This window comes from Mytilus trossulus, chromosome 7 (genome assembly GCF_036588685.1).
Source record: "Mytilus trossulus isolate FHL-02 chromosome 7, PNRI_Mtr1.1.1.hap1, whole genome shotgun sequence".
NCBI lineage: Eukaryota > Metazoa > Mollusca > Bivalvia > Mytilida > Mytilidae > Mytilus > Mytilus trossulus.
Genome location: NC_086379.1, coordinates 20,611,654 through 20,639,627, shown reverse-complemented (window position 1 = coordinate 20,639,627; position 27,974 = coordinate 20,611,654). Strand labels below are relative to the sequence as shown.

The 27,974-nt window shown below is 32.3% G+C and overlaps 1 protein-coding gene across 1 annotated transcript in view; it reads right to left on the bottom strand.

Moving 5' to 3' along the window:
• The window catches only part of LOC134726238 (uncharacterized), an 89,728-nt gene extending 66,485 nt beyond the window's left edge, over positions 1 to 23,243 (bottom strand). Inside the window, exons 1-3 of the mRNA XM_063590639.1 lie at positions 23,134 to 23,243; positions 19,717 to 20,029; positions 16,894 to 17,421 (exon numbers count right to left, since the gene is read on the bottom strand). Of these exons, the coding sequence (XP_063446709.1) occupies positions 16,894 to 17,421; positions 19,717 to 20,029; positions 23,134 to 23,172 (880 nt within the window). The 5' untranslated portion in view covers positions 23,173 to 23,243. The remainder of the gene's footprint in view (positions 1 to 16,893; positions 17,422 to 19,716; positions 20,030 to 23,133) is intronic.
• Between the last annotated feature and the right edge of the window lie 4,731 nt (positions 23,244 to 27,974).

The following is a 27,974-nucleotide window of genomic DNA, read 5'->3' as shown; positions in this document are numbered from 1 at the left end:
TTAGTCTTTTTGGTTGTGCATTTTATTAGGAAATCTGGTAGCGGCAATTTTTAAGCTTCTTGACCAGAAAAATTTAGAAGGCATATATATTAATAAATAAAATTGAGAATGGAAATGGGGAATGTGTCAAAGAGACAACAACCCGACCATAGAACCGACAACAACAGAATAGAATATATATGTCAGCCCTTTCCTGTCAGAATAAAATGGTCCGATAATAGCATTTTATGATTAATAGAAATCGTTTATTACTATAGTACCTGGGTTTTCCCAGTAATGATGTAGCCTTTAAGTTTAAAAGCCGACTATATGGTATTATGTTTTGTCATTGATGAAGGCCGTAGGTTGCCTATATCGCTTACATCGACTTTATTTGTACTTCACGTTGGTGGATAGCTGTCTCATTAGTAATCATACGGTTATTAACACATCTCCTTATTGTATATACCTGAATAGTCCAGTCGTAATATTCCACTGACCAATGGCTATTACATTAACCCCGTAATTAGGAGAGATCACTTACGTTGAGGGACTGAACTACTCGAGATGGGTTTTTTTTTCTATAGTTTCCGTTCTCGAACAAAAGTCTACGTCAGTAAACAAGATAAAACTGGGATCCTGTAAAATTTTTGTTTTTCTTTTTTTAGACGCATTTGCTGTAATTAATGGATTAAAATCACTTAGTTATTCATTCCACATGGAGGTACTCTGACTTACAAGAGTGTTATACACCGAAGAAGAACCCGAGCGCCATCTGTCGTCATAATGATCGTTAGCATAATACTGGTACAACGAGGACATTTAACACTTCGACATTTCACACATCGACAATTCACGAATCAACAAGTCACATGTTACAAGTTACAAAACAAAACATCAATATACAAAACGACAATTTACGAATAAAGAATTGTGAAATCTACAAGTTACAAATTGACAATTAACAAATGAAAAATTTTGAATTTTGATACAAAGATACAAGTTACAAATTGACAATTAACGAATGAAGCATTATGAAATTGCACAGTCACAAGTAACAAACTGACAATTTACCGATTACGAATTGAAACTACAAAGGTGCAAGTTACAAATTGACAATTTACGAATTAAGCATTATGAATTCAACAATAACAAGTTACAAATTGACAATTTACGAATTAACAATTAAGAAATTACACAGTTACAAGTTACGAATTGACAAGTTACGAATGAAGAATTTTGACCCCGTTGGCTTTCCATATCAAATATGATGATTTCATCTTCCGAATTATAGCAGCGCTTGTATATGGATTACATATCTCCCCGTTTATATATTTTTAGATGATATAACCCCTATATTTTGGTTGCCTTCGTGCTGCTTAGTCATTAGTTTTCTTTTTTGTGTTTTATTTACTATTGTTTTCTACTTGTCTTTTAAATTTTTAGCAGCGGCGTTGTATATTTATTTTCGATTAATAAATTGGAATGTCCGTCGTTTTATATCATATTTCAGAGGTTAATTTTCATAATATCTCAGTTCCAAGGGGATATTTCGCAATTTAAAGTTTACTTTCTAAGCTTCTAGAATATTCCATTTTAGATGTACATGTATATTGCCAAAAAAAACCATTAAAAACTTTTGTCCTCAATGCTCTTCAATTTCGTACTTTTTTGGCTATATGAATATTTTGATTGGGGCGTAACTGATGAATATTTCGTACACAAAACACGCTTCTGGCTTATATGTTTTATTCCTTGAATCTATCATGAGTTTGTTTTCTCGATGGCATTTCTTTTTTTATAAAATTGTTATACCATTACTTTGATTGATTGTATGCATAATACTTTAAATTTACGGTTTATCATTTGACTTGATACATAATAATAGTTTTACTTTTAGTCTGTTTTAAGTGATATTCATTTGACGTCATTGTGTTAATGTGTTATAGTGAATTTTTGTGTCCTTTTCTTTCATTTTTGCTGATGTGTTTTGTATATAAACATTTTCCTGTTTGTGTATTGCATAATTGTGTGTTTGGATATTGAATAAGATTATAACACCATGTTGACTGTTATAATCCTATTATATCTGTTGTTCAAACATCGTTGTCAATATAATGGAACTTTATGCGACTGTCATACAAGACAAAGGTTTGTTGAGCTAGCCATAGAACCAGGTATCATCAACCATATTCTACATAAGAAAATGCCTGTACCAAATTAAAAATTAAACATTCGTTTCATGTATTTGAACTTTTGATTTTGTCTTTTGATAATGAATTTTCCTTTTTGAATTCTCATTTTTCCTCGGAGTTCGGTAATTTTGTTATTTTAATTTTTTTCTAAACATATCATTTATTAAAATATATTGATCAATCAAAAATTGTAATTCTTGTATTTTTGTATTGTATATATTTTCCATCATGTACAGCGGTGAAGGATGATAAGTATGTGGATCATAAATATTATGAGATAACATGTGTATGTTTTTAAAAGGATTATTTCGAAATGTTTATCGATTCACCATTTCTTTTGTATTTGTTCGTCTTGAGCACCTTGTCAAATACAAATAACTATATAGTATAACACTCAATTTACAGAATTCGAATAAATTTCATCTTAAATATATAATTGAATATGATTTTCTTACATGTATTTTATGCATTCACAAAAGAATCCCTACTAAAGAAAAAGTTTATCAATAGCATTATGATGACTAAAGCTAACCGATTTTTTTCGACGAGTTTTGTGTATACTTTTTTTTATTATAGTTTACTAAATTGGGAACACTGTGAAAAGTAATTTTAATTTATATCTTGAGGTTGTTGGTGTAATTGCTTACATTTCTTTTGTAAACAGTACCAAACTTGAGAGATCAATAATAAATAAAAGATCTCCTTATAAACTGAGAAAACAAATCAGACCATGACAAATCCAACAAAACGAATGGAAAATAATCGTACAATTTTTGACATTTTTTTAAGAGAGTTAAGACATATTTTCCTCCACGTGATTAACAGGTACAACAACCCTTTATTTGTTGACAGTCATAGTTATGATCAGGAGCTTGCATTTTACAAATATTTTTTACGAATATGACCAATAGGAATATTTTTAAAAACAGGAACCCATATATGTATGTTTGTTAAGTTTTGAAACTCTTTGTTTTGGGGATTCTAATTCTGCATATTGTATGTCTTAATTTAACAAATTTGGCAAGATAACACGACATTTGGGGTAGAGGTCAGAGAGACATCAACCAAATAACACTGATACAAAAAAGTCTAAGGGAATGCCCCTGGCAAGACTGTTATCATATTGAACATTAATAGTTTAACATTTTTTTTATTGGTCATTGGCATTCTATTTTAATTTTGTTTTCTCAGTAATGCTTTGATCTTACCTTGTGTTTCTTGAGAAATCCAACCTAGATAAAGTTTTAACGTATAACTTTTCCCATTTCTATGGCGATCATATTGAAAGACAATGTACGTACCAAAGGCTCTATCAGTTCATCGAACTCCATTACAACTACTGTGATTGAAATACCGTTGCACAAGGAAATTAATACTTTTCTTTACAACACATTTTGTCGTTGTAGTTGCTCAGAGGAACGTACTTTGCTTTTCAGGGATGAATGGATTAATTTGTATTTACTATTTCTTTTCAGTTTGTAATGTGTGATTTACATATTATTTTATAAAGAACATACATTCATTTACTTATGTATTCACACATTGATTGCAATTTTCAGTTTCATTTTCAAAATTTTATTAAAATATAATATTAACACAAAATGATAAAGTAATTATACACACCTTTTGTAATGTTGTAAGAAAAAAAAAAAAAAAAAAAAAAACCCCAAAAACCACATCATATACCAAAAACCCCAAACAAAATGATACTGTAATCACACTAAAAATGTGAGAAAAAAACCCACCTTCAATATAGAAATAAAATAAAACAATTCATTGACACATTTATTAACTAAAAGTATGCTTATCGATTGGTTGTAGTCCGTCATTGTAGTATATATCTTATCTGAAAAAAGTACAAAACTAATTATGAAAGACACAGTCAATTAAGAAATTGAAGAAAATTTGGTTCATTTGATTTTAATTTAATCTATTTATAAAATCTATATTGTATTCTAGCTTGCTATGAAACTAGCTTTTATCCACTATTTTTTACATAATAAAATTACTGTTAAAGTTTCGATTGATGTGTTTGAACTTTAGATTTTGCCATTCGATTATGGACTTATATAAAATAATGTAAAATAAAGTAATGAATTTTCATTGGAGTTCGGTATTTTTTGTTATTTTACGTTTTGGATTTCTTCTTTAAGGTTGCAAGAATTCATATTTTGTTAGGAACCACACTTAATAGGCGAGCGCCAAAAACAAGGATTCGGAGATTTTAATGCACCTACCTAAAACACGGCTATATGATATATATTATAACAAAATATAAGTCATAATTTGACGATATTGTTCAAAAATGCAGCTTAAAAACGAATTCATCTGCAATATAATATGAAATATATCATTTAATAAACAATATTCTATCTAATTTTTGTTTTTGAAATAAAATTAAAAAAAAATGTTTAAAATAAAAAAAATCTCGCATTTTTGTGAAAATCACAACTGTTTCGGGTCTTGACGCTAAACGCTCGGTAATATTTATTTATGACTTATATTTTGTTCCCTTTTTTGCCTTTTTTTTCTAAATGGGACCATTTCCCAATTTGACGACCAGGCAAATCTGAATGTACAATAAAAGACCTTTCAAATTATATATCATATAGCCGTGATTTAGGTAGGTGCATTAAAAATCTCCGAATCCTTGTTTATAACTGTCGAACTAACAGGATATAATTTACTGTGCTGTAAACATGGTAAATATGATATATCAAATTATGATTTAATTGTCTTAAACTTGCCAACCACGTCAAGTTCGAAGATCACTTGAAATGTTTTTTTATTTTTTTTTAAATTTTGTTTTAATACCACTATTATCGCATAAGGAACTTAAGTATACAACCATTTATTTCACCTGGTAGAGTTATTACAAAAGCACAAAATTAATAATAATATACATATTTACATTGAATAACAGTGATGCAAATTAAAATTTATGTTGCCCTTTTGCTAAAATGCTCTTTCGTTAGTCATTGGTATCATTTTCATCTTCATCATCGTCATTTGATCTTTGAGGTCGATGTCCTCTGTAGAATATATATTTTGGCAGGTATCACTACCCTGTCATGGAAAAAGCTCATTGCAAGACATCTGCTGCTATCGGCAAATACATGACTTGCTAAATATATATATATATATATATATATAAAATGACTGAATAAATAGTCAACGATCAATCTTACAGGGCGATGGATCATGTAATATGATTCTGTACACTACAAAATATAATATATAACAAGTCAAAAAGAGTACAACATCACCATAAAATAACTATAAAATATACAAATATTAGATATTTCGGATAACAGATATCCTTCTTCAATAATAGCACGATGTCAAATGAATCGTGTCAATTCAAATTGAGACTCTATCAAAATCTTGATTTATACAATTTAAGCGAACGCTGGAACAATTTTAAAATTTCCAAACACACCGCAAAGACTACAGAAATATGCCAAAAATAAAAATAGTTATTAACGATGTGAAATGGCACAACTTTAGATTTCCAAAGGATGTGACAGTTGAGATGTAATAACTGCATTGAGGGCAGTCCTCAAACAAAAAAATCAAAATAATCATCAACATAATCAAAAATGTCCTTACCGATCCAGGATGGTATAAATTAGACAACGGTAGGGCAATTACAACGGAAACTACATATTAAAGCCTTCCAAACGAATAGCAGTGTAATAGTGATTGAAAAAATAAGTTTTGTATATCGAGCTTAAATAATTGAACGTGGCAACGTACTTATACATCATCCCGAATCAATGAAAACCTGTAATTTAAAAAATAATTTCGAACTGTAAAGCCAGTACTAAATCCGGCGTTGTTTGAAACAGGTGGTCACAGGAAAATGAGGGACTCGTTCTATGTTTTTTCATTTATGCCCTCTGGGGAGACTGTCCGTAACTTTCTTATCCAAAATTTTTCCCGAGCGACTCTGTCGACCTTTGACCAACACTCGCTGTGGTCTATGATCGTGATGGTAAGGTTTTTGAGATCAGCTTGTGTGTGTCCAGGTGATCTCAAATGACGACTTACGGGTAGGTCGGGCTTGCAAGTGTAGTCACTTCGATAACCATTCATGCGTTTGTTAAATGGCTGCTCTGTCTCGCCAACATACTGCATGCCACATCGACACTGAAGGAGGTATACAACATTCTGGGTTTTGCAAGTTACATTACAATATATAGTGTACACAGACCCAGTCGAGTGGCAAGTGAATGTTTGAGTATTCAGTATTTGTTGACAAGTCAGGCAACGTCTGTTACCACATGACTTGCACCATCCTGCAGTTGAACAGCTTTTATTTGAGGAAACGTCAGCTCTAACAAATAAGTCTTTCAGACTTGCTGGTCTCCGAAAAGCTAAGACAGGAGGATTGGGAAAGATCTTGGATAATTTAGGGTGTTTGGCAATAGTTTGCCAATTGGCACGGATCAAACGTGAAAGGTTATTAAAGGCTGGATTGTATGTAAGAACAAACGGGACTATTTTGCTGCGCTTCTTCCGTTTGTACTGTAAGAGGTCATTGCGGCTGTTATTGCTAGCGCGCTCAAACCCCTTATCTATGTCCAATTTCTTATAACCTCGTTTTGTAAAAAATCCGCGAAGTTCCTGTAACCGTTTCGTGACAGCCTCCTCAGAGGAGCAAATCCGCTTGACTCTGAGAGCTTGACTGTACGGGATACTTTGTGTACAGTGTTTTGGGTGACAGCTTTGGGGAGAAAGGTATTGATGTTTATATGTGGGTTTACAGTAGAGGTCTGTTGATATGACACCGTCCTTTATAGATGTGGTTGTGTCTAAGAAAGATATCTTAGAGTCGGAAATTTCATACGTAAATTTAATTGAATGGTGGGCGTTGTTTGCATGTCTGATGAAATCATCCAGTTTTTGTTGAGATTCAATCCATTTCATGTCAACATCATCAATGAAACGGAACCAAGACAAAGGTTTGGATAAAGATGTTGCAATAATTTGTTTTTCTAATTTGCCCATGAAAATATTACACACCTCATGATGACGGCATACAATCTTGTAGGGAAATATGGGACTCGCGCAACATTTTAGAACCACCTACTGAATGTTTAGTCCAGCTGCTTACTCTGGTCCTGAAATGCAACAATTTCACCTTTAATGGTGAGCATTACCTTCAAATTAACGGGACAGCGATGGGGACGAAAATGGCACCGTCTTACGCCAATATTTTCATGGGCAAATTGGAAAAACAAATTATTGCAACATCTTTATCCAAACCTTTGTCTTGGTTCCGTTTCATTGATGATGTTGACATGAAATGGATTGAATCTCAACAAAAACTGGATGATTTCATCAGACATGCAAACATGTAAACCCACAGATAAACATCAATACCTTTCTCCCCAAAGCTGTCACCCAAAACACTGTACAAAAAGTATCCCGTACAGTCAAGCTCTCAGAGTCAAGCGGATTTGCTCCTCTGAGGAGGCTGTCACGAAACGGTTACAGGAACTTCGCGGATTTTTGACAAAACGAGGTTATAAGAAATTGGACATAGATAAGGGGTTTGAGCGCGCTAGCAATAACAGCCGCAATGACCTCTTACAGTACAAACGGAAGAAGCGCAGCAAAATAGTCCCGTTTGTTCTTACATACAATCCAGCCTTTAATAACCTTTCACGTTTGATCCGTGCCAATTGGCAAACTATTGCCAAACACCCTAAATTATCCAAGATCTTTCCCAATCCTCCTGTCTTAGCTTTTCGGAGACCAGCAAGTCTGAAAGACTTATTTGTTAGAGCTGACGTTTCCTCAAATAAAAGCTGTTCAACTGCAGGATGGTGCAAGTCATGTGGTAACAGACGTTGCCTGACTTGTCAACAAATACTGAATACTCAAACATTCACTTGCCACTCGACTGGGTCTGTGTACACTATATATTGTAATGTAACTTGCAAAACCCAGAATGTTGTTTACCTCCTTCAGTGTCGATGTGGCATGCAGTATGTTGGCGAGACAGAGCAGCCATTTAACAAAGTCATGAATGGTCATCGAAGTGACTACACTTGCAAGCCCGACCTACCCGTAAGTCGTCATTTGAGATCACCTGGACACACACAAGCTGATCTCAAAAACCTTACCATCACGATCATAGACCACAACGAGTGTTGGTCAAAGGTCGACAGAGTCGCTCGGGAAAAATTTTGGATAAGAAAGTTACGGACAGTCTCCCCAGAGGGCATAAATGAAAAAACATAGAACGAGTCCCTCATTTTCCTGTGACCACCTGTTTCAAACAACGCCGGATTTAGTACTGGCTTTACAGTTCGAAATTATTTTTTAAATTACAGGTTTTCATTGATTCGGGATGATGTATAAGTACGTTGCCACGTTCAATTATTTAAGCTCGATATACAAAACTTATTTTTTCAATCACTATTACACTGCTATTCGTTTGGAAGGCTTTAATATGTAGTTTCCGTTGTAATTGCCCTACCGTTGTCTAATTTATACCATCCTGGATCGGTAAGGACATTTTTGATTATGTTGATGATTATTTTGATTTTTTTGTTTGAGGACTGCCCTCAATGCAGTTATTACATCTCAACTGTCACATCCTTTGGAAATCTAAAGTTGTGCCATTTCACATCGTTAATAACTATTTTTATTTTTGGCATATTTCTGTAGTCTTTGCGGTGTGTTTGGAAATTTTAAAATTGTTCCAGCGTTCGCTTAAATTGTATAAATCAAGATTTTGATAGAGTCTCAATTTGAATTGACACGATTCATTTGACATCGTGCTATTATTGAAGAAGGATATCTGTTATCCGAAATATCTAATATTTGTATATTTTATAGTTATTTTATGGTGATGTTGTACTCTTTTTGACTTGTTAATATATATATATATATTCTCCTTGCAAGAACATATTCAATCTTGCAGGAAATCGGATGTCATCATGCCTAAATAGTTAACTCTTTTTCCATCCGTATTCATAAGGAGACAAGGATTTAGGTGATCGAGATTTGAGGACATCCAAATTTTCGTTTGAAGACATGTTCTTTGAATGCGGGTTCAAAAAATCGCAACAAACTTGTGTCTTTGCATGTTGCAAGTTAACATGTAACTTGTTTAATTCAACATGTGATGAATATCTCGTTTGGGTCATACAAGCTTGAAATAAGTTCTCTGGCTGCTGACAAAGATGTGTAAAAATCAATCTTGTCAATTTTTTTTGAGATTTGTAAACTTACTCGAAGATTTGCTTATCATCATGAATACAGTCTTTTTGCAAAACCCGAATATAGCGGAAGTGGTATCACAACAAGTTAAAGCATGAACTGCAGGGATAATGTTAGCTTGTAAAGGTAAAAGAGATTTACCTAACTCATGGATTGGTATGTACCTTCTACAGTCCCTAAGAGAATTAGTTGACCCCGTCAAAAACCACATTTGTTCAGTCGACACAAGAACCCTGAATTAATGAGCACAGATCACAAGAACATCTGTATCGGAACACTTGGTCCGAGTACACAGTTATTTCGTAGTGCATTTCTTTTAGACAATAAATGAAAATTAAAAAAATCCCACCTGCGCTTTCTCAATAATATTTTTACAGTGTGTTGTACTACCTTTTGGACAAATTGTATCAAAATTAAAGAAAACTTATCAGCTCTAACTCAAAATATGGTAAATTTTATGTTAAGGGGGTCTTGAAATCTTTTGAAAGCTTCCGAATTGCTAACTTTTGACCTTTTTCAGCTGGACCTAATCACTACTTTACATTAATATTTATGACCCAAATTTTTTTACAGTGTCATTTCACCCCCCAACTTACTAAATGAGGCATAAAACATGCAGACATAAATTTGGAAGAGGTATAACAAAAATTGGCAAGTTACACACTGTCCACACTAAGGACTATATTCGTGGACAACGAAAATCAAAGGACGATAACTGTGTACTCGGACCACTTGACTATGATTCGTCCATTATATTCAATTGCTGAAAGATTTAACAGAGTGTATAACATAAAGCAAGATTCTTGTGTCTGTTTCTTCTTGCGAACAGAAAAGGTCTGGGAGATCGATTACATGCTCATTAGAGAGTTGTCGCACTATTTCAGAATTGGAAAATGTACCGGCAAGAACCAAACATTTATGTTCCTCCTGGAACATATCAGACAAATTGCTGCTTAGATAATCACCAAGGAAAGTAATCATAGCTTGCTTGTTTGTGTTGCTTGATAAAAAAAATTCCAGTCTGGAACAGTTCGGCCTTCAGCGATATGATAAACCTTATGCGTAGTTGTTGTTGCCGATCGTCTATGACGCTCTGCTGATTTAACGGAATGTTCAGTGTCATATCGATCAAAGACATCAACAACCTTGTCTGTGAATCGGAGGCATTATTTGACCTGCATAATGTAAGATTTGGCCAATTCTCCAAATGTGGACATCCTTTTAACATCAAATGACTGAACTATACTCGTAAGTACGGCAGGACTGTGGTCGAATAGAGGACTAGTAGGGACGGATCCCACTAAACTTTCAAATTCATTGGCAAGATCAGACTTATTGGCCTTCCTCATAATTTCATCGTCATGAAATAATGCAGTTGGAACGGGACAAATTAGATAGGACAAAACAGTTTTCACAGAAACGTCATCTCTACATGTAACTCCTTTATCTCTACTTTCCGCTATATCGATGATGTGTTTTCACTAAAGAATTCAAAATTTTGTGACTATGTACTTGGAACGCATACTACCGATGCAGTTAAGTCGGCCTCAAATCTTGACTTACATCTAGAAATTGACAATGAGGGTTGAAAACAAAACTGTACGACAAAAGAAATGATTGCAGCTTTCTAATTGTGAACTTTCCATTTCTAAGCAGCAAAATCCCAGCAGTTTTGTTTCAATTGATACCAAAATAAGCTGTATGTTAGATAAGTGCATTAAAAAACAAGAGTCTTTTTCACAAATCGGCGCTCGCCTATAATCTAACAGAAAATATAACGACGATGATATTATCAAAATGCTGGACCTTTTGATCGACAATATATTTTGGTGAGTTTGGAGGATTGATTTTTCAACAGACAGTTGGTATTTCATATAATAATTGTGCATCCTAACTGGTCGACCCATTTTTGTACTTGTATTAAGCAGAATCCATTCAGAACCTTATAAAAGACAGATAGAAATAAACTCATCATAGATACTAGAAAGCAAAAAGCACCTTGGGAAATTCTTTAGTTTTACTTTATATATTGATGAGGTCCTATTATTGAATAATGAATAACATATTTAAGTCAATCCATCTCATATATGAAACACTCCCAAACGTGTCCTTCCCCCCAAACTGTCCGATTCTCCCAAACGTGTCTTTTCTCCCTAAACGTGTCCGAAATGCACAATATTCCCCAAACGTGTCCAATTTCATAACCCCCAAACGTGTCCAATATCTAACGTCAAAACGTCACACGTATTTAAGCGCGAATACATGTATCTCCTTATTAACTGAAAATCGCTGATAACGTTAACGCCAATTCTATGATGTGAGACACACGTGATGAAGTTGTCATTTATCAGATTAAGTTAGTTCGATGTAGGTTTTTATTGATTATAATAATTGCAAAATTAATCTGTTATTATTAAGTAAAGTTGATTGCAGTTGCGTATTGTCCAGTTGCAAGTATTTCATATTCATTTAGAGCGAACATACACATGTAGTTGAACTAATCGTTAACTTTGTTAAGTATTTTGTACTTACATGAACTCCGATGATGCCTTTTATATTTATCCGAATATTGCATGGCGGGCTTTTAAAAGCAGTTTCTTTCACTTTTGTCAATAGTTTGTGTGTATTTCTAAAGCTCATTAAATCATAAACTGGTTATCGGTTTTTTAATAGGTTTCCACAAATAAAGACACACCAGATAAGAAACATAACGTCCTCTGCCAAATATTTCATGCACAAATTTTATAGATTCTTTTTTTATGAATATGACTGTTATGTGATCAATGCCGGTTTTAATTGCAACTTTATTTTGTAGTGTATAAATAAACTTTAGACTGTTGATTACGTATTGTCCAGTTGCAAGTACTTTATGCATATTTAGAGCGCACACTAGTTTTGAAAGTTTCAATGTTTTTACAGTTGTACTGTACAAATTAACTTTAAACTGAACTTCAAACTGATGATCGCGTTGTCCAGTTGCAAGTATGTCATGCATATTTAGAGAGAACATACAATTTTTAATGTTTTTGCAGTTCTATTTAGAGAGAACATAGGCTACCTGTTTTTAATTTTTTTTACATTTGAACATACATGTTTTTAATGTTTTTATTGTTCTATTGTTAAGATACATTTTTCACTGATGGTTGCGTATTGTCCAGTTGCAAGTATTGCATGCAAATTAGAGAAAACATACAAGTTTGAATGTTTTTTTCAGTTCTACTGAATAAATAACTTTAGACTGTTGCGAATTGTCCAGATGTCAATATTTCATGCATAACAAGAGAGATAATTACACCTTATATAAGAATGCCAGCTTTTTATTGGCTGATAGCCAGTGTATTTTTCGCATATTCTAACATTTTTTCCTCATTTCAAACGAATCTGACTGTTTTTCACCACTGCCAGTGAATATGCCTCAAATACCATGGTATTCGCCATTTTGGATATTCCTTTTTAACCCTCGCGAGCATCTTCCCGCCATTTTTTTCGGATATGACGTTACATAAAGACAGCGCGAACGCGTATAAGTACATGTATAGTTCCCGCGGTATATTTTATGATAGTAGTATAAATATTTCCTTTTCCTAGTACATAGAGTTTAAATTAAAATCTATTCGGTGTAATTAAACAGATATATCATGTAATGGAGGGGTATTTGCCCTCAGTGAATATCAGTTTTTCAAAAGTCAATAAAACAACACAATTACCTCATCAAAAGACAGTAATTGTATAATATTAAAGTTTTAACGTGCAGAGAAAGGGACACTTTGACCCGTTAACTGTACAGTTTAACTCAACATGTTTGCTTACAATTTACATACGATATAGCCGAAATGAAGCCCCCACTTTAACCCAGTTTAATTCTTCCGTTTTGAAAAAGTTCTAACGTGCTTATGTATATTTTTAATGAAATGGTAAAATTAGTATACGTTAATGAAATAGCAATAACCAAATAACGCTTGATATGGACACGTTTGGGGGTTAGTTGAGAAATGAACACGTTTGGGCGTTTATACAAATGACACGCTTTGGTGCAGTTTTCAACTAGACATGTTTGGGGGAATCGGACACGTTTTGGGGGAAGGACACGTTTCTGAGTGTTACATATATCCCAGTGAACTTGAAATTTAGCAAACTACTGATACTAGAAGGACTGCTTCATACTTTGATCCTTTCCTCAATATTGATACAAAATTCATGTATTTAGTTTTGACAATTTTTTTGTCAAATGTTTTATCGTTTGTAGTTGTAAATCTTATTGTTTTCTGCTCGATTCGTGTGTTACGGTACAAATAATCATTACCCAGATCATGTATATGGTTTTCGTTTGGGTCAAGTAAATGCATAAGATATATATATTTGGTTTACAGATTGATGATTTAGAAGATATACCGACATAGCTAGATAATACAATTAATTATTCCATATTAATAAAACTTTAGTATGAATAGGATTTTAAAAAAATAAGTATATTCACCTGCGGAAACAGCATATTCACCGCGCAAAACGTCGCGTGTTTTAATTTGCAATTGACTTTTGAAAAACTGATATTCACTTCGGCCGTAGGCCTCAGTGAATATCAGTTTTTTAAAAGTTAATACAACTTCATATTTGACAGTTTTTATATATTATCTATTTACTACCACAATTTTATATTAATAAGTAATGTAATTTTGACTGTTATTTATACATGCTATATCCGTATTACAAACCTAATCTTAAACTGTTTCGTTTTTTAGATATTCAAGTTTGACGTCACTTTGTTCGTCGATCTCTTTGGCTAATATATAACACAGTGTTCGGCTGTGCCTCTTAATGTGATGATTAAGGTGGTTTTGCGTATTCGTTTTTATTCTGTAGTAAGTCACCACTCCGGTTTTAACATTTATATTTGTTATATAGTCATTTTTATATATTTACCGTTTGCAAAAGAAAAATTATTCTCAATTTTAAGGATTTTCTTATCCAAGGCAGATAACCTCAGCCGTATTTCGCACAACTTTTTTGAAATTTCTGTCCTCGATGCTCTTCAAAATTGTACTTGTTTTGGCTTTCGTTCTTTTTTATGTGGGCGTCGCTCATGAGCGTTATGTAGTTGTTCCAGACCATATGAGTATTTGGACCGTACGCGTACGGTCTGGACCGTATACGTATATTCGTACGGTCCGACCATACGCGTACAGTTGTACCGTATGAGTATACGCGTATGGTCCAGTAAGAGCTGACCATACATGTTATTGGATCATATGGTTTAAATTTAAACGAACATTTATCACAATCTTAATTTTTTTTAACAGTTTAAAAATAAAGTTTTTATTTCAATTACAATTGAACTTTTCCATATTAATTTGAGAGTTAAGTTATGTTGATCTGTTACATGCATTTGTAACTTATAAACTTAAGCAACTTTTTAATGATATTAATCAGACCGTACGCGTACGGTCCGACGTATGGGTATTTTGAAAAAGTACTCATACGGTCCAGGCCGTACACGTACGGTCCAAATACTTATACGGTCTGGAACATAGTCAAAACGCGCGCCAGTCGTATTAAATTATAATCCTGGCACCTTTTGATAGATATTAGTTGTGTATTATTCTATTCTGTATGTTCACCCGTGTATTTGTAGTGTAGTGTTGTCATGTAATGATGTCATTTTAATGTTATATTTAACATTGTCATAAAAGCGGCAGGTTTGGCTAGCCACAAATCAGGTTCAACTCACCAATTTTCTTAAAATGTTATGTACCAAGTCATGAAAATAGCCATTTTTATATTATTGTTCGTTTATGTGTGTTTTGCATTTAAGTGTTGTGTTTCTGTTGTGTCGTTGTTCTACTCTTATATTTGATGTGTTTCCCTCACTGTTGGTTTGTAACACGGATTTTCTTTCTCAATCGATTTTTGGATTTCGAACAATGCCGCCCTTGGTTGGTAAAGGAATTTGCGGTTGTTGAAGTTCAAGTTAATTTGACATCGCAACTTGCGTCCGCTATATATGGTTCATTTTTGCCCTTTTTAATTGACGAACATGTATTTATAAAGGTTACTCGGTAACACGTGTATTTGTTTACTTTTAGCACGTGTGTTTAAATCAAAACATGTTAATGTTTAATTTGATTGGACAATCAGTAAGTTATTACCGGTTTAAGTTATATCAATCATGATAACTTTATACTAGAATTTTAGTGCTAAATTATAATAAGAGAGTTTAAAATTGTCCTATCCGACAGGAATGTAAATAGTATGTTATGTAGAAAAAAGTTGATCAGATACATGTATGTATTACTGTAAAGATTTTTTTCTTCAACTTATAGTACATTTTTTTTTATTGTAGATTACGTTTATATGTGATGGCAGCGGTCAATGACAGCAAATTGGACATTTGTTTATTGGTTTTAATAAAAATAAGCTTTTTGTGCTGTCGAGGCGAGCTGATAACCAAATGACGGTGTTGAGTTTTACTTTATAAATGCTGTATGTTCGTTTGAAGTATTGAATAAGCACATAAAGTTTTATTGTTGTTATTTGTCTTTCTATGAGTTGATGGTGTATTTAAGTTTCTGTGTGAGCTAATGTTCCATAATAAACTGTTTTTTTATGACGATTTACTTGTTGTATTGTAATCTACGGTGAATGGCTGTTACCTATTGTGTCGAACGTGGAACCTTCCTAGTTGCATATGCATATTTATGAATCAATCAATTTTGTATACATGTACTTTAGAGACGAGTTAATTTGTGTAGTACTAAAATAAACTGAAATCAATGAAAGAAGTTTGATAATTAACTTGTAACAAAAAAATACAAAGTGCCCACAGTGTTGAACATACATGTGTTACCCTATTTTCACTACAAGTGCTTTTGCTCGTGAAAAAGATTACAATAAGGTGGAGGTTAACAGAGTGTAGGTTGTATATACTAATAGGAATATCTGAAAAATCGAAAAAGAGATCAACGATATCATAGGGACATTAAACTTTTAAGTCATAAAAAACACACATGGCCATATGCATGAAATACGACCAATTAATTATTATATATAGATTATTTTACATTCCATTGCGTACTCGGGTTGTTTAAATTCTATGTTAATCTTTTATATGGAACTAAAAATAGCTGCTCTGCATCTGCATACAGTTATTATTAAATATAATAATACCATACAAGTGAGAGATTTGGTCAGCTATAAAACCAGGTTCAATCCATCACTTTCTACATGTACATACAAACATTATTGTACTAAGTTCAGAATAAGACAGTTATTATCCATTCGTGTTATGTGTTCCAACTTTTTATTGTGGCTTTTGAGTGATCCCCGTTTAAAATTTTTCTTTGTATTTTTGTTAATTTACTTTATGAATACGCCATCAACTATCATGAAATACTTTTTAATTTTATTTTCAGCTATTGCAGATGAACTCAAAACTCGATCTTGGTATTTCAAAACTACAACAAGTACTAGTTTTGCAATTGAAGTTAATTACGTTGAATAAATTGTGTAAGGGTGAAATGTAAGTCAGGGGTTGGCACGTTGCCACTTTGTCCGCCAAGCGTAAAACCAGACGACCCCGTTGGAGGCCTTGCTTGATATAAACCCGACGGCCTTGGTTGACTTCCAAGCATTGATGGTGCAAATACTGGCATTTGGTAAGGTTGGTAGAAGTCTGCACTTTCTGTTATACCATGAAGATTACCAGACGATTCAAAAACTCGATCGACGTCGCTCCATCTTTTGAATGCAATTTTCATCCTCGTTTCAGAACTAATTTCTTTAAATTTTGGATTATCTACCAATCGACTTAACAGTTTCCTCGACGCGATTGCAATTGATTCGTCTAGGTACGTTGTAAGGTTGTATGATTCGGCCTGTAGAATATTTAAAATAACCTGCTGAGAACTAATTCTATCACCAAGTTGTCTGCTTTTGTTTGTAAGAAACTTGTCTGCCTTCTGTAGCGTTTTCGTTGTTTGATATTCATCTGCTAGCGGAGTGACTAAATGTACTGTTTTATCTGTAAATATAAGTTAAGTTATCACAAATGTATTTGGTGAATTTAGTTTAAAATAGGAAGAAAACATTCTTCAACTTCGTACTTTATTTGGCCTTTTTAATTTTTTTTGATTCGAGCGTCACTGATGAGTCTTTTGTAGACGAAACGCGCGTCTGGCGTAAATATAAAATTTAGTCCTGGTATCTATGATGAGTTTATTCAGAACTGCAAAATGCGAAATCATCTATGTCGATCTTCACATAATTTTTCATTAGTTTCAACTCACTAAAACTCTTTTTTATTAGCACTTGCAGGAAAACGTCACGAAGTACTTTTCTGTTTATCAGTAAATGTTTATCATTCAACTGAACCAGACCAACTCACACTCAAAATCTTATATCATGAGATTTTTTCTATTACACCGTTTGATCTGGTATGTCAACACCTGTTAAATGAACAATAGTTGACTTTTTTTAAATTGTTATTTGGATGGAGAGTTGTCTCATTGGCACTAACACCACATCTTCCTATATCTATATAACATTTGATTTTCTGGGAAAAATCCTGATAAATAGGACAAATGTCCTTATCCTGAATTCACAATGCATATTCGCATTCAATAAAATTCCCAGACATGCTACCACCGATCATTGCCAAATTTTAGTTTAATTGGAAGAAACTTATAGAATCTCACCATGACCATGACCAGCGCACAGAAAAACAGTTTAAATTTAGTTTGGGTAGTAGAAGGAGGGACTTTTATTAACAAAAAACACGTTTATTTCGAAATAAACATCAAATAACCAACCAAGCTTATTAAGAGTACCGCTGTTCACTAATCATAATTCAATTTAAATAAAACAAACACTTTACCACGAGTCATTATTAGTGTATAAATCAAAACACAAACTCGTTGCAAAATACATATCAAATCTGATTGTGCCTACAAACAGTAAACAATCGTACAAAACTCAACATTCATCGGCAGACAATTGTATTGTCCCTTAATAAAAAGCATAATTATATAAATCTAGTTTTTATTTAAATAGTCATAACAGATGCACATCATGACAATGACCAGCGCACAGGATCAATACGAGTGCGATATGCAGAACAGTTGACATTTGGTTGGATAGGAATAGATGTACAAATGTATTTGCATTAACAAAAAACACGTTTATTTCGAAATAACCATCAAAATAACCAACTTTTGTCTTAAAGACATCTACCAGCGTTTTTTGTCTAAATATAGACCACTTTCATCATCAGATTATGGTATTGTCCCTTTATCAAATACATTATTATATAAATCAAGTGTCTTTTAATGGTTTAAAACGTGAAATTAGTGGAAGATATTTTATCCAGTGAAATTTAAAACAAATAAAAAAAACACATTAAATTTTAATACAACATGTATAAGCTGTTATATTTTTTCAAAAGTGTGAAATTTATAATTAAAACCACAAAGTATACTGTTGGTGTATTATTTATGTTGTTCTTTTATTTGTGTATGTAAACATTTATTGATTGTTGACAGTAAATGGTTGTTTTCTCCCCTTTTACATTTAGAATAAAAAGTGATATAACTCATTATCCATACATATAACAGACCTTGGGTCTTTTTGATTTGACGTCCCTGGTGTATGACCTTGAAATTGAGGTTAAGGTCATAAACAAATTCGAGGTTCTAGATTTTGACCTTTGCTCTGAATTCATATTTATACATCATAAAGCCAGAGGAATTGATATTTAAACTGAATGTCAATGTTTTCATATCAAAATATATTGTCAGTGGTTGAAAGACCCTCAATTGTTCTTTGAACAATTGGTTTTAAATAATGTTCTTACATCTCTTCTGAAAATAATTCCATATGCTTGCTATCAAATATACTCTGAAACTACAAGTCCAATCGAAAAATGTACATTATAAGAAAACAATCATTAAACATGTTTTAAAGTTACACGTGATCAATTAAATCCAAAGCATACACTGCCCGTGAACTGTGATCAAAATCTCAATTTCCTACAATGAGAAAAGAAATTACATTGTGTGCATTCCGTCTCTATACATGTTGTCTGTTCAACATCCCCACCCAAAAAAAAAATGCTTTTCGTTATCATAAACCCGCGTCACGTGTTGTCTCTTCTAAAAACGTTCCAAATTAAAAATGAAACTTCTCTGGTAAAACAATAATATAGACCATTTACACATTAAATAAACAAACAAACAAACAAACACTCACACACACATAGCAATCAATCATGTTTCAAAGGAGGAAAGACCGTTTACAATTGCTTTTTTAAAGAGAGATTTACCTGTCACTTGATCATCAGTTCCAGGTAGTGTACACCTTAGGAAGTCCACAAAATCATTAGGGTTTTTTCCATCCAATACTATTTCCTGTTGATCTTTTTCTTTGGATTGTTTTGCTAACATTTTTTCAAACACTGGCGATTCAGCAATTAGCTGATCCTTGTTTACGTGCAGTTTTGTATTTTCTATTTTTATCACTAAATCATGCTCTGCATAAACCGACAACCGCCTTTTTTCAATTGCCTCATTGATAAAATTCTGATCTATCTGTTTGTAGGAAGTCTCCATAGGTAAACTCATTTGTATCATTCCTATCTGAAGAAAAAAATATTTTATCTGTTTCTTTTAGGAATATATTCTATGAATAACAGTTTTTAAGATAAATCATAACGTAAGAATAGCATACACTTGCAATAAATAGTTGATTTACAGACAATATCAAAGTTGCTTTTACAATTATGTTTCCAAAAAAATAGTAAACAAATAATGAAATAATTGATCAAAACACAGAAATAGATATTGGCATGCTTAGCCATCAATATATAAATATGACAAAATGTCATACAAAGAGAATAAACATGACATTTTGCAATGTATACAACATGTACAGTGTCAAATACTTTGGATTATGATTGTTTCTAGGACCAGTACTATCAAGTGTAAACATGTTTTCATGTGATAAGGTTAATTCTCACCTAACTAAATAAATGGTTATTCCGGTTGCTTGTCACAGGGTACATTTGAGATAAAAGCCAAAAAGTCATTTGATTGGTGTCGATAATATAAAAAAAAGGAAGATGTGGTATGATTGCCAATGAGACAACTCCGCACAAAATGATACAGTGTTTGTTGTTTATGGAACAAGTTGATACGAATTAAGAATTTGTTTCTGAATCACCACTACGACAATTTGTGGAGTCTATCAAAATATACAAGAATGTGTAAGATTTCAGGTCGACTAGCAAACAAGCATGCAGAGGTTGGTCAATACAATAACCTACATGGTATTACATTGGAAAATTAAACCATTTTGAGTGTAAATAAGTTGAGTAATAGTATTCTGTTTTTCAGATGATATGATGTTTTAGTGGATGATCCAGTCTGGATCACAACGGTACCGTTAATTTTATTAGACTTTCTGTGGTAAAAGGACAACTAAGTCCCCCTTGAATGTGGTGTACAAAAATGTCTGTTATAATTATAATTTAAGGGTAGTTACTCATAATAGCTATAAACGCTTAAAGTACAGAATTTAAGATTGAAATAAATGGGAAAGTGAATGACTGATTTTCATTCCATAAGGAGTTCTCTGACTTGTTTTGACATTTTGCATGCATCAGATTTTCTCTATTTATAATGTTTTGAATGAAAAAAAAAATCTATTTCATTTTATTCTTATGTTCTTTAGAGGAGAGGAGAGGGTTAGCGCTATAAAATCAGGTTTCATCCACCATTTCTACATTTGAAAATGTCTGTACCAAGTAAGGCATATAGAAGTTCTTGCCCATTCGTTTTTGATGCGTTTTGTTATTTGATTTTGCCATGTGATTATGGACTTTCCGAATTGATTTCAGTATTTTTGTGATTTTACTTTTTGATAGCCATGTTGTTTCTTAATAAAGATAATAATTTTCAAAAGTAGATTTTTGAAGAGACATATAATTAGTAATAGGAAAATGTAAAGCTTACATTAGTCCTTGGTGTTGGTGAGCTAATTAGAAGAATATATATGCTCTGTAAATTTGATGCATTATACAGCTTACAATTGCATTGTTACAGATGTAAATTTTTCATTAGACATTATCAACATGTTTGATTTGTGTTATTGACAATATATTTGTTATGTTTGAAGGACGTGTTATTCAACAAACAATCGATATTCCTTTGGGAACTAACAGTGGCCCTCTTCTTGTCGAATTGTTCCTTTATTCTTATGAGTATGAACGCATACAAAAATTTCTGAGGAAGAAAGAAAAGAAGGTGGCAATATCCTTTAACTTCACTTTCCGCTTTATAGAATTAGGAGATAACTGTATTGTATTTTTAACTTGGCCTTCGTAAAACGTAGATTTCATTGTCGCAAATTGAGTTTACCTAGCGACATGAAAAGTAAACGTATGTTTTACTTTTCGTACGCTTCAGACTGGTTTAAATATGGACAAAAAGAAGGTTTTGGGGCTTAAAATGTGACTATCTTGTTTTTTTTTTAGAAATAACATTACCCCCCCCCCCCCCAAAAAAAAAAAAGAAATTCAAAATGTTGGCTTTTTTAGTTACGGACTGGAAGAACGTGAAATCTAACCCCTCAAAATATCTGTCAACGTCCAATGAAAATTATCGTTACAAACTAATTGCATTAGAATATGTTATCTCCTTGAAAATTCAAAATTCGGTAACGATGTTGAACTCATCTATGTCATCTAACTAGACCTAAAGAAAACAACAGACACAGTGAAGTCTGTCACATATCTTGAATTACATCTAAAAGTTGTCAATCACGGTCGATTAAAACAAACATATTTTCGACAGAAGAGATGCGATCAGTTTCCAAAGGTTGAAATTTACATTTCTATATAGCAATATTCAAGCAGCGCCTGCATATGGATTTTTTTCTAGATAATTCGATAAGATCGGGCTTGTATTTACTACAATGACTTGTTTGATAGAGGGTTGCTGCTCACACGGAAGCTATTAAACCAAGACTTCCAAATGATGAAGTTGAAATCATCCCTTCGTAACTTTTACAGATGCCATCACGAGTTTGTTGACCGTTACGTGATATCTGTTCAACATGATGATATTGGACATGTTGCTGATGTCATAAATACTATCACGTTTCATTTCTACGAATGTATCCTACCTGATTATACTATTTAACGGTTTTGTAAAAACATAAGCAACACGACGGTTACGACATGAAAGTGCATGATCTGCTTATCCTCCTTGAAAAATAACCAGCCCCAGTTTTAGGTAGGTACTGTGTTGCTTAGTCTTTAGTTGTCGAAGTTGTGTCTTGTGTACTATTGTTTGTCCGTGTTTTTCTTATTTCGCAATTTTTTTATTTTATTTTCGTAAGTTTGAATGTCCGTCCTGTATCTTTCGCCGTTCTTTGAAAGTGTGTAAACAATAGCAATATATATATACAAACAGTTTTTAAAAAGGTACATAAAGCCCAAGAGACAGATTAAAAAAAAATCTAAGCTATGTTGCTTTTTAAACAATATAATACAATCCTTAATGTATCTTATGTTGTTGTTGAAATAATAGTACAATAATTAATTTACATATGTATGACATAAGTATTAAGTAAACATTCTGACCACATTAAGGTATATAATCCCTATAATTTTTTCCTGAAACATTTATTAAGGTCTAATATAAAAAAAAGGAGAAGTATACATAATGAAGTCCGTACTTACATCATCTAAGTCTGACTCACTTTCTTCACCAGAGGACATGTCATTAAACTGTCAAAAAAAAAACCTAAGTATATTTACGAATTATTGAACGCAATGTAGTTATAACGGTTGTACATTCAAAACGATATCTTTAAGTCGATTGTCATTTTAAACTTTTTGATTATCTTAAGACTACTATCAATATACGAACAAATAAAACACACTATTATTCACTTATAAATGCGATAGTAACGAAGGTGAAGATGGAATTTGAGTGTAAAAAGTTTAAATTTCAACTACTTTTGTTTATTTATGTTGTCTTAACGGTAATATTCGACATTGAAAGACAAGGGATTTTTATTGTTTTTTCAACGGTCTTTGGTAGGTTTCACTATATATTTTGAAAGTCAAACTGGCATGTTGTGACCTTCGTAGACAGAAGACAAAAAGTGATCCCAAATTTCTTCTAAAGTCTCATAAATCTATACATTAGATATTTACATACTGAAAATTATGAAGATTGAAAGATCAGAAAGGTCAGACACACGCCCTCCATCCTTTTACCTGAATGTATGTTGAACATAATTAATCAAATCGAAAAACCTTTTTTTTTTAACGTTACATAATTGTTATTATTTTCAAATGTTACATGAGTGTATATTTAAAGGACATCTTTAATCGCATTTTTATGATAACAATCTATATTTTATAAAGATGAATATGCCATTACATAAGGGTTAAAACACGAGTGTTTATATTTGACAACTAAAATGTACGATAACTTGAAGAGGGTCACAACAAGGTTCCCGACTTCTCTTTTGAATCCTTTTAACTATGAGTATCATGATTTAATGGTTTTGAATATTAAAATTTGTATTAGTATAATATGAGATTGCTGACAGCAAGTTAAATGTTGAATATTAAATAACGATAAACACAGCAGTATAGGTGTGTCTCTAATTGTTAAAATATATGACATATAGTTATAAGTGGCATTTTTTCGGGGTTCTAAGTTGATTTAAGTTTGTTATTCATTAATTTACACTTATCATATATTATGTATATATCTAGTTCACCAATGAATATTTGTTTTAGGAAAATGCTCAATATACATTAAGTTAAATTTGAGTTCATATTTTAATTCTTCAGAAAGAATTCGCATTTGCTCTATGTGTCACATGTCATGTATATTTGTTAATCTTTACTGCTTATTTAATTTTTGATTATATACTTTTGACATTGCTCGATACTTTTAAATCCCGCCACTGTGTTGTTAGTCTGTGGTCAATTTCATTTCTTTTTTTTTCGTTTTTACTTCAATATCTTTATGCCATTTTAAATTTCATTTTTATACATTTATTGTTTTTCATAGTGATAAAGGTTATATTACAATATTGAGAGCTGTACCCTTCTTTTTGTTTTTTCCGACAAATGTATTATGCCGATTTGTTTAACTCACTCATTTTTGTCATTGTAATGAAATTCAATGCGACTGTCATACAATTAAATGCTTTAGTTAGCTCTAGAACAGGTTTTATCCACATTTTGCTTTATAAGGAAATACCTGTACCAAGCCAGGAATAAAAAAAAATAGTGTTCCATACGGTAGATTTTCCGATTTCACAAAGCACTTTCCGTTTTAAATTCTGGATGGAGTTTAGTTTATATTATTTTACTTTTTCCCACCTTTCAGAACCGTAAGACCTTCGCCGTAAGATACCGTAGAAACTTAACGAAGCAGACAGAAATATTTGTTTAAGAAATCTATACTTGACCTTAGTAAATATTATTTCTGATTCAATGAAACCTTAAGGGAAGTATAATCCGGAGTTGTTAATATACAATATATAGTTTGATGTTCATTCTTTTACTTTTCCACGAACGAAAGCAACATTTGTTTATGTGTTACATATTTGTTTTTCGTTCATTTTTTTACATAAATAAGGCCGTTAGTTTTCTCGTTTGAATTGTTTTACATTGTCCTATCGGGGCCTTTTATAGCTGACTATGTGGTTTGGGCTTTGCTCATTGTTGAAGGCCGTACGGTGACCTATTGTTGTTAAGAGGCCGTGCCAATAAGCATAGAGCTTCATACTGTACAAACATGGAATGTGCAAAAATTTAGATTTTGTTTAAAGTGCTCTTAATTGATTTGTTATACAATAAAAAAACTGTTAGAGATTTTTTATTTTTTTTCGATCACATCATTACATCTCGTATCTAAGGAAAATGTTTCCTTAGTTACGAGTCCAAAAACCGTACCAAATTTAGACAAAAGTGTGACTAGGAGTGTGTTTGTTGTTAAAAGTACAAAGTAAGGTTACCACTACAAATCATATAAAATATTTTTTTTCAGTGATTATGTTTTTTGTAATACGTTGCTATGGCAACAGGAAAATACAAAGGAATTAAAATTGGAAATATTAAGGAATACGACCTGATTTGTATCATATAAATATAAATTTCTGGACTAACAGTGATATGATGTATTATGTAATCCTAATATTAAATATCTATACTGTTAATCAAAAAAATAAAATTGGGTAGACTCTTAAGAGATTTATTTTTGCTGACGGTTTCAAAAATGCCTTTTCCCCGACTTTTTCTGAGTTTTCTGAAGTTTGCAAGATATGGGGTGAAGACTTCCGATGACCTGGCGTCACCCTACTGCTAATCTACTAACATTATTACACTGTTTTGTTTCATGATATAACTGTTTATAGATGGAGTATGCCAATTATCAAGAACTGTTCTTGCACGGTCGGCCCGGGCTTGCGCCTTTTTGGGCGTTAAATAATTTATACATTTACCATGTGGTAATTGACATAATTTAGAATTATAAAATAAAGTTTAATAAAAATTTAAGAGCAAAAGTTTGAATAAATAAATGAATAAGAAAAAAAAATTAATGACTAAGTAAATAAATAAATTAAAAAAAAATAATTAAAGAATATACAAATAAATATAATAAAATAATATAAAAATAATTTTGTATAAAAATAAAAATTAAATAAATAAATAATTAATAAACACGGTGCCATCAGAAGTAGGAACAGGAGGAAAGCTTGGCCAAGCAAACAGCAGTGAACGGCAGAAACGTTGTCCTGGTACACCAGCAGCCAAGTAAAGAGCGGATAATTTTGATTTGCCAAATTGTGTAAGTGAATTTATATACTCTGAGCTAGGAATATCTTCCGCTTATATACCCCGATTTAAACTGTACCATTCTTGAAGGAGGGGTGTTATAACAAAGTTTCTCGTTACTCTTACCTGAGTTTCCTAAGGAACAACCCTTTACATTGGACCTGACCTAACGTTTACCTTCGAATCACCTTACTCTTTTCTATGTTTTATTAAAGTATATACACATGCAATAAATAAGGCTTCTGCAGAACAGTTACTAATATAAACAATCTAGCCTTAGATACAAAATCATCACATAGGTAATAAAATAAATACCTTCATGTGCTACTTTTTGAATAAATTGAGGTCGAAATTTCAGATATTTGCACAAAATTTGGATTTGTGGACTAAATTTTCCATTTAAAGAAATACATATTTTTTAAATGATAAACACAAGCTGTTCGTCATTAAATTATTTGTAATTTCTGTTTTATAAAAAAAATCTTTAAATTCATGCATTTTTATTAAAAATAACTCATATTTATCAAATTTTCATGAATGTAGAAAAAAACCGGATTTTTTGCTGTTTATTTATTAAATTAAAAAAAAGCATTATTGACACTTTCTTGAAACTTGATACAAATAATCTGCATACATATTTTAGTTTGAATGATAAAAATCAGTCAAATTATACATCTTTCCCCGATATGTCCCAGTTTGACGTCTCGAAAGCATTATTTTACGTTATCAGCGTCAAATAAATGTTACTTCCGCTGTAACTAGTCTATATCGTATGCCATTACACTTGGACCTTGGTCCAGTCACAACTTCTCACAAGAGCCTATGCAATTATTCGATTATTGCTGTTTCAAAGAAATATTGAATGCATAAAATCATCGAACAAAGTTGATTCTTGTTGAATTATCATGAAATAATATAATTCAATTATACAGTTGAAGCAGAATCAGCATTCTCTTCTGGAGCACCTAAGATCACCCCACATTTTTTTGTGAGGTTGAGGTTGCTTAATCTTTAGTTTTTGTATTGTGTTTTATAAACTATTGCATGTTTGTAATTTTCGTTTAAAGCCATGACATCGTTAGTTTATTTTTTATTATGAGTTTGAATGTCCCTCTGGTATCTTTCGTGCCTCTTTTACACCACATATGCTGGTTGCTATGCAATAAGTAGTGTTACATAAGATATGTTTTAGATAAAAAATCATTATGCACATGATGCATAATTGATCTTTTTATGTTAGTTTAGTTTTATCAGGTATTTATACTTTTAAATTGTGCTTGTTATCCATGCATTGAGCGTGAGTATTTTCAAGTATCAGTTGGTTACTAAGCATTTATGTTATGCATAAGTGTTGCTAAGGAGAGTTTCGCATCGCATTTCCTGTTCAAAAACTATGAATTTATCGAAGGATTTTGTTTATCCCAGGCATACATGTAGATTACCTTAGCCGTTTTTGGCACAACTTTTTGGAATTTTGGATCATCAAAGCTTTTCAACTTTGTACTTGTTTGGCTTTATAATTATTTTGATATGAGGGTGACTGATGAGTCTTATGTAGACGAAACGCGCGCGTCTGGCGTACTAAATTATAATCCTGATACCTTTGATAACTATTAACGCACAATTTGACTGTTATTGTGTTTTATTTTATCACCAGCAGTCTTCAAGTGACTTATTTTGTACATTTGTGTTAAAAATCATCATTCAATATTTTCAGC